Source organism: Colobus angolensis, unplaced genomic scaffold, assembly GCF_000951035.1.
Source record: "Colobus angolensis palliatus isolate OR3802 unplaced genomic scaffold, Cang.pa_1.0 Scaffold89, whole genome shotgun sequence".
NCBI classification, from domain to species: Eukaryota; Metazoa; Chordata; class Mammalia; order Primates; family Cercopithecidae; genus Colobus; species Colobus angolensis.
The window spans coordinates 1,838,192-1,849,746 of NW_012122820.1; the positions used below are offsets into that span (position 1 = coordinate 1,838,192).

The following is an 11,555-nucleotide window of genomic DNA, read 5'->3' on the forward strand; positions in this document are numbered from 1 at the left end:
AAAAAAAAAAAAAAAAAAAAAAAATTTTTTCAGCAGTGTGAGGAAAATATACATAAAATATAAGAACAATAAAATGCTACTGTCTGAGAGACGAGGTGGCTCATACCTGAATCCAGCACCGAGGTGGGCAGATAACCTGAGGTCAGGAGTTTGAGACCAGCCTGGCCAGCATGGCGAAACTCCATCTCTACTAAAAACACAAAAAATAGGGGGTGGTGGCGTACACCTGTAATCCCAGCCACTTGGGCGGCTGAGACATGAGAATGACGTGAACCCTGAAGGAGGAGGTTGCAGTGAGCTGAGATCACATCACAGCTTTCCAGCCTGGGCGACAGACTGAGAGACTGTCTCAAAACAGAAAGGACTTGGAAATAAAAACAGCTAACAACAAAAACCCGTAACATAGTCATTTATTATCATTATCAAGTATTATGTACTGTATATAAATTGTATGTACCACACTTTGATATGACCGGCAATGCAGTAGGTTTATTTACACTAACATTATTGCAAACACATGGGTAATGTGTGTGTTACAAGAGTATGATGGGTATGACAATGTGATAGGAATTTCCCACCCCCGACCCGAGACGGAGTCTTGCTGTGTCGCCAGGCTGGAGTGCAGTGGCATGATAGCCGCTCACTGCAACGTCCACCTCCGGGGTAAGCGATTCTCCTGCCTCAGCCTCCTGAGTAGCTGGGATTACAGGCGCACACCACTACACCCAGCTAATTTTTGCATTTTTGGTAGAGACGGGCTTTCACCATGTTGGCCAGGATGGTCTTGATCTCTCGACCTCGTGATCCACCTGCCTCTGCCTCCCAAAGTGCTGGGATTACAGGTGTGAGCCACCGTTCCTGGCCTGTGATAGGAATTTTTTTAGCTTCATTGTAATGTTATGGGACCACTATGATACATGCAGTCTCTCGTTGACTGAAACGTTATTATGTGGTGTATATAGAATGCATTTATGACAGTAGGACTTCCCCATTTTCATAGCATTTTCATTTGTTCTTTTTTCCCCCCCCCGTGACAGAGCTTTGCTCTGTCACCCGGGCTGGAGTGCAGTGGCATGATTTGGCATCCTTCAACTCCAGGGTGCAAGTGATTTTCCTGCCTCAGCCTCCCAAATTGCTGGGATTATAGGCACCCGCCACCATGTCCAGCCATGTTTTATAGTTTTAGAGATGAAGTTTCACCATGTTGGTCAGACTGGTCTCAAACTCCCCCACCCCAAGTGATCCACCCAGTTCGGCCTCCCCAAATGCTGGGATTACAGGCATGAGCCACTGCACCCGACCAGATTTTCATTTTTTCTTTGACTTCTGTTCTGGGTTGTGGTGGCATAAAGATGGATTATGTCTATTGCTGAAATAAACCTGTTGTCCAAATTTTGATGTTCCCCAGCAATTATCTTGCTACTTAGATTTATGTACAGCATTCGCAGAGCAAAAAGATAGATTATCTTATTTTTCCTGGATTCAGAGGCAGAGAGTAATTGTTATAATTCTAGTGTAATTGCTTGTTCATTTTCTTGACTCTGACATTTTTTTAGAGGAGAATAACTTTGGTTAGTAAGCTCCAGATAATGGGTGAGAATGTTAAACAATTTAATTCATCCATTTGAGTTCTAGTGTGGGTCTTTTTTGCATTTTGGTGAGTCTCCTGCTTGTGTTTAGATTAGTCTGAAAACTTTGATTTGGTTTAATATTTGAGGGCTTTAAGTGGGCTTTGCTGTACAGAAAATAAATCCCTGTCATTAACTCAAAGAATACTGAACTAACAATAAGGAGGAGTAAATTACCTTGGAGGCTCTTCCCCTGTCTCATTCTCTGTGGTTCAGACTCATTAAATTAGTTTCTTCTTTTAAAATGATGGAAATTAGAATTCAGTTGACGTTTGTACAAAGAAGGGATTATATCTGTATATAAGTTTTGACTCCCCCCAAATTTAACTGTTAATAGCCTACTGTTGACCAGGGGCCTGATGACCTAGTTGATTAACACTTATTTTGTATGTTATATGTTAACATGTATTTTATGTATGTACTGCATTCTTATAGTAAAGCAAGCTAGAGAAAAGAAAATGTTATTAAGAAAATTGTCTGGGTGTGGTGCCTCATGCCTGTAATTCCAGCTCTTTGGGAGGCCAAGACATGCAGATCAAGCGGTCAAGAGATTAAGACCATCCTGGCCAATATGGTGAAACCCCATCTCTACTAAAAATACAAACATTAGCCAGGCGTGGTGGCGTGCATCTGTAATCCCAGCTACTTGGGAGGCAGAGGCAGGAGAATCGCTTGAACCTGGGAGGCAGAGGTTGTAGTGAGCCGAGATCGTGCCATTGCACTCTAGCCTGTGCGACAAGAGCGAGACACTGTCTCGGGGGAAAAGAAAAAAAAGAAAATCGCAAGCAAGAGAAAATACATTTACTATTCATTAAGTAGAAGTAGACCGTCAAGAAGATCTTCATCCTCATCATTTGTGTGTTGAGTAGGCTGAGGAAGAGGAAGAAGAAAAAGGGGTTGATACTGCTGTCTCAGGGATGACAGAGGCAGAAGAAAATCCATGTGTCAGCAGACCCTTCAAGTTCAAACCTGTGTGGTACAAGGCTCAACTGTGCTTTGTTTTCATAGAGATACATTAAAGTTTTATGAGTTTAGTTCATAGTGATCTTATAGGTTCTAAGCTTCATTTGAATATATTGCATGTAAAATAAGTGCTTTATCTGTGTTCTTTTTATCTTTCTTGCCTATTGTTGTTAATTTAAAATTTGTAATAGATTATAACTCTTAGGTTTTACCCACTTGTGAGCTTTATTTTTGGATAAGAACTTTATCCTGTACTTTTGCTGTGCTTTGTATAGTACTACAACTATGAAAGATCCTTGTTGACTGTTAATTATCTGAAAATGCTTCTTTTTGCTTCAGGTCAAATATTGAATAAACCTAGAGCATATAATTAACATATTTATTAGGACTGTGGTTTGTATTTCGGCCAGCTTGGATTTAAGAATTATTTGTATTGGTTGATGTAGAACTGATTTTTTTTTCTTTTTCTGGAGATGGAGTCTCTCTCTGTTGCCCAGGCTGGAGTGCAATGGCGTGATCTCAGCTCACTGCAGTCTCCGCCTCCTGGGTTCTAGCGATTCTCCTGCCTCAGCCTCCCCAGTAGCCGGGATTACAGGTGTGCACCACCATGCCTGGCTAATTCTTGTATTTTTGGTAGAAAAGGGGTTTTACCATGGTGGTCAGGCTGATCTTGAACTCCTGACCTTGTGATCCACCTGCCTCGGCCTCCCAAAGTGCTGGGATTACAGGTGTGGTGATTTTTTTAGAATAAGAGTAATTCACTGCATTATTTTTTTAAGGAATAGGTATAACTTCCCAGATACTTGAAATGCAGCTAATATACAGTAGCCATTTACTTTCAACATAATTTCTCAACATTTAATTTTTGTCAGTTTTTCATCAAAAATTTATTGAGGACTGATAGTAGTCAAGTACTGTGCTGTGCCCAGGATAAGAAGATGACAGTCCTAAGTCCTAGAAAGTTCATTGGTGATAAATACCCAGAATTAAATTGCAGATCAGTCTGATAAGTGCTATTCTGTGGATAAGCATACAGCCCTGGGCAGCACAGATGAGGACATCAGATAGCCTAACTAAATGGGAAACTTGACTTGGTTGACTTAAGAATTATTTAAAACTCTTTTGCATGTTACATTAATAAAATTTATTTAATACATGGATTTATATGTTTCAGAAAAAAATGTTCTTAATTTAGCATTTATAAAAGGGTACAGTGCTGGTGTTTTCTCTGACTCTGATCTTGATAAACAGTGTACTGAGTTCTCTGTGATATGTTTTGCTTGTAATCATGACCATTTCACATATCCACATTTTTTTTCTCTAAAAATGTCTCTAGACTACATAGTTCTGTTATTTTAGGAATGAGAATAAACGGGATCAAAGTGTACTCTTGTTCTAAGAAACTAGTGAGTTTATTTGTTGGAAGTTCTGCCTCAGAAGAGCTTCTGATATCTATCTAAAATATATTAATAGTAGTTGTGATCTGTCATTGTTTTTTGCAGATACATTATTGTTGTAATAAAAGCCATAGGCCCTGTCAAGAGAGTTAAGAATTTTCATTATTGTTTACAATATCCTGCCATTTCATTGAGATACAGCTTGATGTGATAATAGTACAGTCCCTGGAGTAAATTTTAGGCAAATACTTTCCCAGCCTTTCAAAATCAAGCTGAGCGTGAGAGTGAGAAGACGACTAGTGGGTGTTGCTGTAAAATCTGGAGTGTGAGATCATTCTGCGGTGTGTTGGGGCCAGACTGCCCAAACAGACATTCTAGTATTCTCTTACAGCCAGATCTTTCCTTAAACTCAGTGTGTCTGTTTTTGGTTGATGATTATAGATGGCTGTGATGTGTGAATATGCCCATTTTATCTTCTGTATGAATATGCTGGAGAAACAGTAGCCTTGTTTGTAGTCTGCTTTTTTCCTGCTTCTTCTTCTAAAGGAGTTGGCAGGAATTTTTATAAAATAAAGCTAGCCTGATTGTAGCCAAAAGAGGAAATGTTGGTTTATATTTTAGTGGAGAAAACTGCTGTATGGACTTCTAGGCTACCACTCAGCATTGTTGTATTTTTATACTCTAGTAAAATGAGTGCAAGCAGAGCTGAAGAACGAGACACACTAGTAGTTAACATTTTCTTTCTTTACCAAAATAGTAATTGTCATGCTACATTTAGCCATATGTGCCAAAGCGTATGTGAAACTATTAGCTATAGACAACGTATATTTCTCCTAACTTGAATGAATTGATGATGAATGTTCAAAAAAGGAGGAACAGTCTTACCTAGAAATCAGCTCCCTGTTGAATTTAACTTCTGGTATTTCCCTTTGGGATATATTCACTCAGGAGTGTCAGGATAGTTTGTTGACTTTCAAGGGAAAGAAACTAGGCTTTCAGAGAATTAGCATTTTGATACATCTTTTTATTGCGGGTCTTTTGAACTCCAGCAACTGTTAATCATTAAAAGATGATGCTGGTAGTGAAATGCATTTTTAAATTTATGTTCATAAATTTAACCTCCTGATTTTTTTTTTTTTTTGGTGAGTTTATTCTATGAAAGAAATAGCAGTGCTTTTCAAGTGTTTAAAGACTACCGTAATCGAAAGTTCACTACTTGCTAAAAGCAAAATACCCCAACTGGAAATGATAAAGGAAAATGTCATTGTCTTTGTATTAAAAAAGAAGATATCTATTAAAAGTCATCATAAACAATGTTAAAAGGAAAATGGCACACTTGGAAAAATATTTGTAACATACACAGCAGGTGAAAGATTATTTTCCTAATATGAAGAGCTCTTAACATGGATTAGGAAAAAATGTTCGATAACAAAATGGGCAAAGAACGAGAAGAGAGGAGTCCCAAAAGTAGATACACGAAGATACACGTAGAAATGATCTGTAATATGTGTCAGAATTACAACTGTGCACACTTCGTGATCCAGCAATTCCATCTTTGAGAATTCCCAAGAAAAATGTGGATTTATGTGTAAAGATGCATATGTGAAGGTGCCTCTTACAATAGTGAAAAATGAGAACTAACCTAAAATATCCATGAGTGAAATTTTATGACAAATAATATCTTCTCTCCAACCAATTTTTTATTATGGTAAAATACATATAACATACAATTTACTGTCTTAACCATTTTGAAGTGTACGGTTTGGTGGCATTCAGTATGTCCCATCTGTCTCCAGAACTCTTTTCATCTTGACGGACTGAAACTCTATACCCATTAAACAATAACTCCTCATTCTGTCCCCCTCCTGCATCCTGGCAACCACTCTTCTATTTCCTTTTTATCAATTCGACTACTCGAGATACCTCATGTAAATGGATACATACAGTGTTTGTCTTTTTGTGATTGGCTTATTTCACTTAGCACAATGTCTTTAAGGTTCATCTGTGTTGTAGCATGTGTAAGAATTTCTTTCCTTTTTAAGGCTGAAAAACATTGGCAGGTGATATGGTTTGGCTGTGTCTCCATTCAAATCTCACCTGGAATTGTAGCTCTCAGAATTTCCACATGCTGTGGGAGGGACATAGGAGGAGGTGACTGAACCATGGGGGCCGTGCTCTTCTCATGGTAGTGAATGAGTCTCTTGAGATCTGATGGGTTTATCAGGGGGTTACGCTTTTGCTTGTTCCTTATTTTCTCTTGCTACCGCCATGTAAGACGCGCCTTTTGCCTCCCGCCATGATTCTGAGGCTTCCTCAGCCATGTGGAACTGTAAGTCCAATTAAACCTCTTTTTGTTTCCAGTTTTGGGTATGTCTTTATCAGCAGCATGAAAACAAACTAGTACAGCAGGCACCTTGTTTCCAAAAAAAAGAGATTTTTTTTAATGGATAATGCAGGTATTTATACCCTCATTTAAAGTATGAGGAATCTGAAACCCAGAAAGATGGTGACACGTCTAAATGTCGTAACTAGTCAGTGTGAGAGCAAGAACTAACACTCATGTTTTCTCATCACAGTTTAGTGTTCTTCCCAGTATGGTACACTGCTAGACCTTGAATCAGGGAGTGATCTTTTATTGTTGCTTCTTCATTCCTAAAAATAAGATTTTTGATGTAATAGCCTTTTGGAATTCATTGTATAATGTCCTGGACGTTACGTATCCATTCAGATTCAAGGTTCATATGCCTTCTTTAGGGATACAAGCTAAAGATGTGCCGTCTCAAACGTTTTCAGTAGTTTATCTGCATTAATACCTTTATTTAATTACTCACCCATGTTGTTATCATCCCCTGTATAAAAAGCTTTGCATATTCTAATTTAAAAAAACTTTGCTATATTATTATCTTTAGGTATTACTAGTTTTGATTTCTGCAATCTGCTGTTTTTGCTGCTAGAGGAGGAAAGCTGATTTGGAGTTTTCTTTTTTTCTTGGTTCTAGATTTAGTGGGCTGCAAGGATTGCTTTGAATGCCAGCTCTGTGACTTACTCTGTGATCTTGGACAAGTGCTTAAACCTCTCTAACCTCGTGCCCTCCTCTATAAAATTAAATAATAGAACATGTGTTGGGTATCTAAAATAGTCAAATTCACAGAATCAAAGAGTATCATGGTAGTTGCTGGGGGTGGGGGAAATGGAGAGTTACTAATCAACAGGTGTATAAACTTTCGGTTAAGGTGAATAAGCTCTCGAGATTTGATGTATAACATTGTACCTGTAGTCAGCAATAATGTATTGTACACTTCAGAGTTGTTAGGAGAGTAGATGTCATGTTAAGGATTTTTACTACAATAAAATAAAAAAAAAGTCCGTGTGTCATAATGAAGATGAAATAACATAAAAAATGTGTGGCACAATCTGGCATGTACAGATTACTTGTTAAATGTTAATATTTATTATTTAATGTTTGTAATACTTAAGAGTCATTTTATGTTTCGCTGTCCTTTGGTTTTGTTTGTTTGTTTCTTTGACACGGAGCCTTGCTCTGTCACCCAGGCTGGAGTGCAGTGGTGTGATCTTGGCTCACTGCAAACTCCACCTCCCAGTTCAAGCAGTTCTCCTGCCTCAGCCTCCCGAGTAGCTGGGATTACAGGTCTGTGCCACCACACCTGGCTAATTTTTATATTTTTAGTAGAGACAGGGTTTCACCATGTTGACCAGGCTGGTCTTGAACTCCTGACCTCGTGATGTGCCCGACTCGGCCTCCCAAACTACTAGGATTATGGGCGTGAGCCACCGTACCTGGCCAATTCTTATATTTTTAGTAGAGATGGGGTTTTATCATGTTGGCCAGGCTGGTCTTGGTCAGGCCTGGTGATCCACCTGCCTTGGCCTCCCAAAGTGCTGGGATTACAGATGTGAGCCCTTGCGCCTGGCCATCCTTTGTATTTTTTAATGAAAAAAAAATTTTTTTTTAAGACAGAGTTTCACTCTTGTTTCCTGGGCTGGAGTGCAGTGGGTGCGATCTTGGCTCACTGTAACCCCCACCTCTCAGGTTCAAGGGATTCTCCTGTCTCAGCTCTCGAGTAGCTGGGATTACAGGCGTATGCCACCATGCCCGGCTCACTTTTGTATTTTAGTAGAGACAGGGTTTCATCATGTTGGTCAGTCTGGTCTTGAACTCCTGACCTCAGCTGATTCGCCCACCTCGGCCTCCCAGTGTGCTGGATTACAGGCGTGAGCCACCATGCCCGGCCGTTTTGATGAAATTTTTTGAATGAATGTATTCATATTCCTGTGGATTTCCCATTTCCCACTTTCCCTCAACTTTAGTTTCTGTGTAATACCTTCTATTAATTTTGAACAGTGTCTTCATTATAGTTTATGCAAAGTGAGGAGTGCCATACTTATTTCGCTTCCTGTTGGGAATAAACTGAAGTTAAATTACTGACATTTTCCATATTATCTCAATTATTGTTTAAGGACCTGTGAAACAGAATAAGGTGAATCGTAATTTGCTAGATGCAGATTTCTTGTAGCTATTTTTGATTCCTGCAGGCTGCTCTGATTTGCTACTTGAGGAGGAAAGCTGATTTGGGGTTTTCTTTTTGTCTTGGTTCTAGCACATGCAGATGACGATCCAGGCTCTCCAGGATGAATTGCGGATCCAGAGGGACCTGAATCAGCTGTTTCAGCAAGACAGTAGCAGTCGGACGGGCGAACCTTGTGTAGCAGAGCTGACAGAGGAGAACTTTCAGAGGCTTCATGCCGAGCACGAGCGGCAGGCCAAAGAGCTGTTTCTTCTTCGAAAGACATTGGAGGAAATGGAGCTGCGTATTGAGACTCAAAAGCAGACCCTAAATGCTCGGGATGAATCCATTAAGAAGCTTCTGGAAATGTTGCAGAGCAAAGGACTTTCTGCCAAGGCTACCGAGGAAGACCATGAGAGAACAAGACGACTGGCAGAGGCAGAGATGCACGTTCATCACCTAGAAAGCCTTTTGGAGCAGAAGGAAAAAGAGAACAATATGTTGAGAGAGGTATGTGACTACTTTTTTAGTTTTATGATGTATTGATTATCTTTTTTTCCATGATTAATCAGCATCTTGGCCCCAATAAATCTACGTGCTTTGCTGTGCTAGTGGAAGAGAATTTCATCTTTTGTATTTAAGTGCGTCACTGATTTCTGTTCTGATTTGCCCTGTTGTAAGGGCAAATGGGATGACATTGTCTGGCATGTATGCTGGCTCAGTGACTTTCTGGGTCTTTTCTCTCCTGCTCCCCTGATTTTGAGAGTTCATTTGTTGCTAAAGGGGTACAAAAATTACTTGGTTTTTCACTCATCTCTAGATCTGTTCATAGAGACAACAAACACAATAAAACCAGAATCAGAGTAGCTAACCATTTAAAAATATTAATAAAAGAGAGTAAGCGGTTATCTCAGCTTATGTGTGCTCATAAAAGTCCTTGGCAGCAGTAATGGATATTTGCCCTGTGGTTTCCATGGAAACTGTTGCCTTGCTGTAAAAGATACGTGATAAAAATCGTTGGCTGCCATGGAGGCATAGCTGGAGAGAGTGATGTAGAGACGCAGTGTTACTTATTTTTAACCGACCTCGGTGACTACTGATAATTTTTTACTTTTCTAAATAATGTATCATTTTAAGAAGGCATAAAGGAAGAAATCATATTATATTGAATTAAAAAATTAATAGCCATAATATCTTCTCTATATATGGTTGGATTTCAGATAATTTTCACTTTTGGACAGGGGAAAATAAATCCCCAATCTGTATTAGTATGAGTATGAATAATTCCTTTTTAAATGAAATGTGAGGGAGGAGGTTTAAAAAATGACATATTCCCAAAGCAGCAAAATAATAATTTAAAAAAATACTTCTAAATTTGTAGGTTGTTCTGTAATTTTTCGTTTTGTAAAAAGTCTGAAATCTGTATTTACAGTGAGGGCATTTTTATTTTTCAAGTAGAACATCATTTTTTTAAAAAAACATGATGTTAATGCACTGGAAATCCATTGTAGTAAAATTAGGAAATAGATTAACAAAAACTTATAACCCAAGGTATTGTTACTTAGTAATAATTATTAATTTTTGTTACGTATATGCTCCCAGTCATTTTAAATTTTTATTATTTTTATTTTTAGAGACAGGGTCTCACTCTGTCACTCAGGCTGGAGTGCAGTGGCGTGATCATGGCTCACTGCAGCTTTGAAATCCTGGGCTTAGGTGAGCCCTCTGCCTTAGCCTCTCTAGTAGGTAGGTCTGCAGGTGCGTACCACCATGCATTGTTAATTGTTAAATTTAAAAAAATATTTTGTAGAGATAGAGTCTCCCTGTGTTGCCTAGGCTGGTCTTGAACTCCTGGCCTCAAGCAGTCCTCCCTCTTTGGCTTCTGAAAGTGCTGAGATTACAGGCACTATGCCCATGCCTGGCCCATGATTATTATTGTTATTGTTGTTATTATTTGAGACAGAGTTTTGCTCTGTCCCAGGCTGGAGTGCAGTGGTGCGATCTTGGCTCACTGCAACCTCCATCTCCCAGGTTCAAGCTGTTCTCCTGCCTCAGCTTCCCGAGTAGCTGGGACAACAGGTGTGCACAAGCTAATTTTTGTATTTTTAGTAGAGACAGGGTTTCACCATGTTGAGCAGGCTGATCTCGAACTCCTGACCTCAGGTGATCCACCTGCCTCTGCCTCCCAGAGTGCTGGGATTACAGTCATAAGCTACTGCACCCAGCCCCATTTTTATAATTTATACATTCCTTCATTTTTTCTGTTTCTTATTTTCTCTGATAAGGATGGAATACTGTGCATCAGCCCTGTTCAGTAAGACTTTCTGAGTGGAGTGCTAATTGGGAAGGGGATTCTATAACAGGGTAAGTGTCCTTTAGGAGGTACCCTTCAGTGGAGATCTGAAGAAAAGAAGCCAGCTTTGCCAAGTAAGATCGTTTCATGAAGACACATTAACAGTTTTAAACACCTCACAGGAAGGAATTTTGAGGAAACAGGAGGGAGGCCGGAGGGCCAGAATAGACTGTATAAGGGGAAGACTTAATGAGATGCGAAATTGGAGAGGTAGCCAGAGTCAGATTCACTCGTCACATATTTATTGGACACCAACCATGTGCATAGCACTAAGGATATAGCAGCAAACAAATCCATGCCATCTTTGAGACAAAGTACCTGCCTTTATGATCCTTGCAGATAATGCAACAATCTTATTCAAAATGGGAGAGAAAACCATTCCACTGTTGAATCAAGGGAGTGACACAATCTGATTTAGCTTTTAGAATTTACTCTGGTTGTGCTGAGAATAAAGGAGGAAGGAGAGAAGAGTGAGCAAGAGAGTATAGTAAGGAATTTAACTGCTGTGATCTAGGTTAGGGGAATGGGGACTTGATTGCTAGAGATGTACAGAATATCACTAGCGTATCAAGAAGCACAAAGAATTGTGGGCTGGCAATGTTAGGATATCCAAAAATTTCATTAGTTATTGAATTATTGTCCATCTTTTAAAAAGACTAGCATTTAATCAATTTTTTTTTTTTTTTTT

General features: G+C 39.3%; 1 protein-coding gene across 1 annotated transcript in view; it reads left to right on the plus strand.

Moving 5' to 3' along the window:
• ERC1 (ELKS/RAB6-interacting/CAST family member 1) overlaps positions 1-11,555 on the plus strand; it is a 580,149-nt gene that overhangs the window by 89,548 nt on the left and 479,046 nt on the right. Inside the window, exon 3 of the mRNA XM_011931005.1 lies at positions 8,608-9,024. Within this exon, the coding sequence (XP_011786395.1) occupies positions 8,608-9,024 (417 nt within the window). The remainder of the gene's footprint in view (positions 1-8,607; positions 9,025-11,555) is intronic.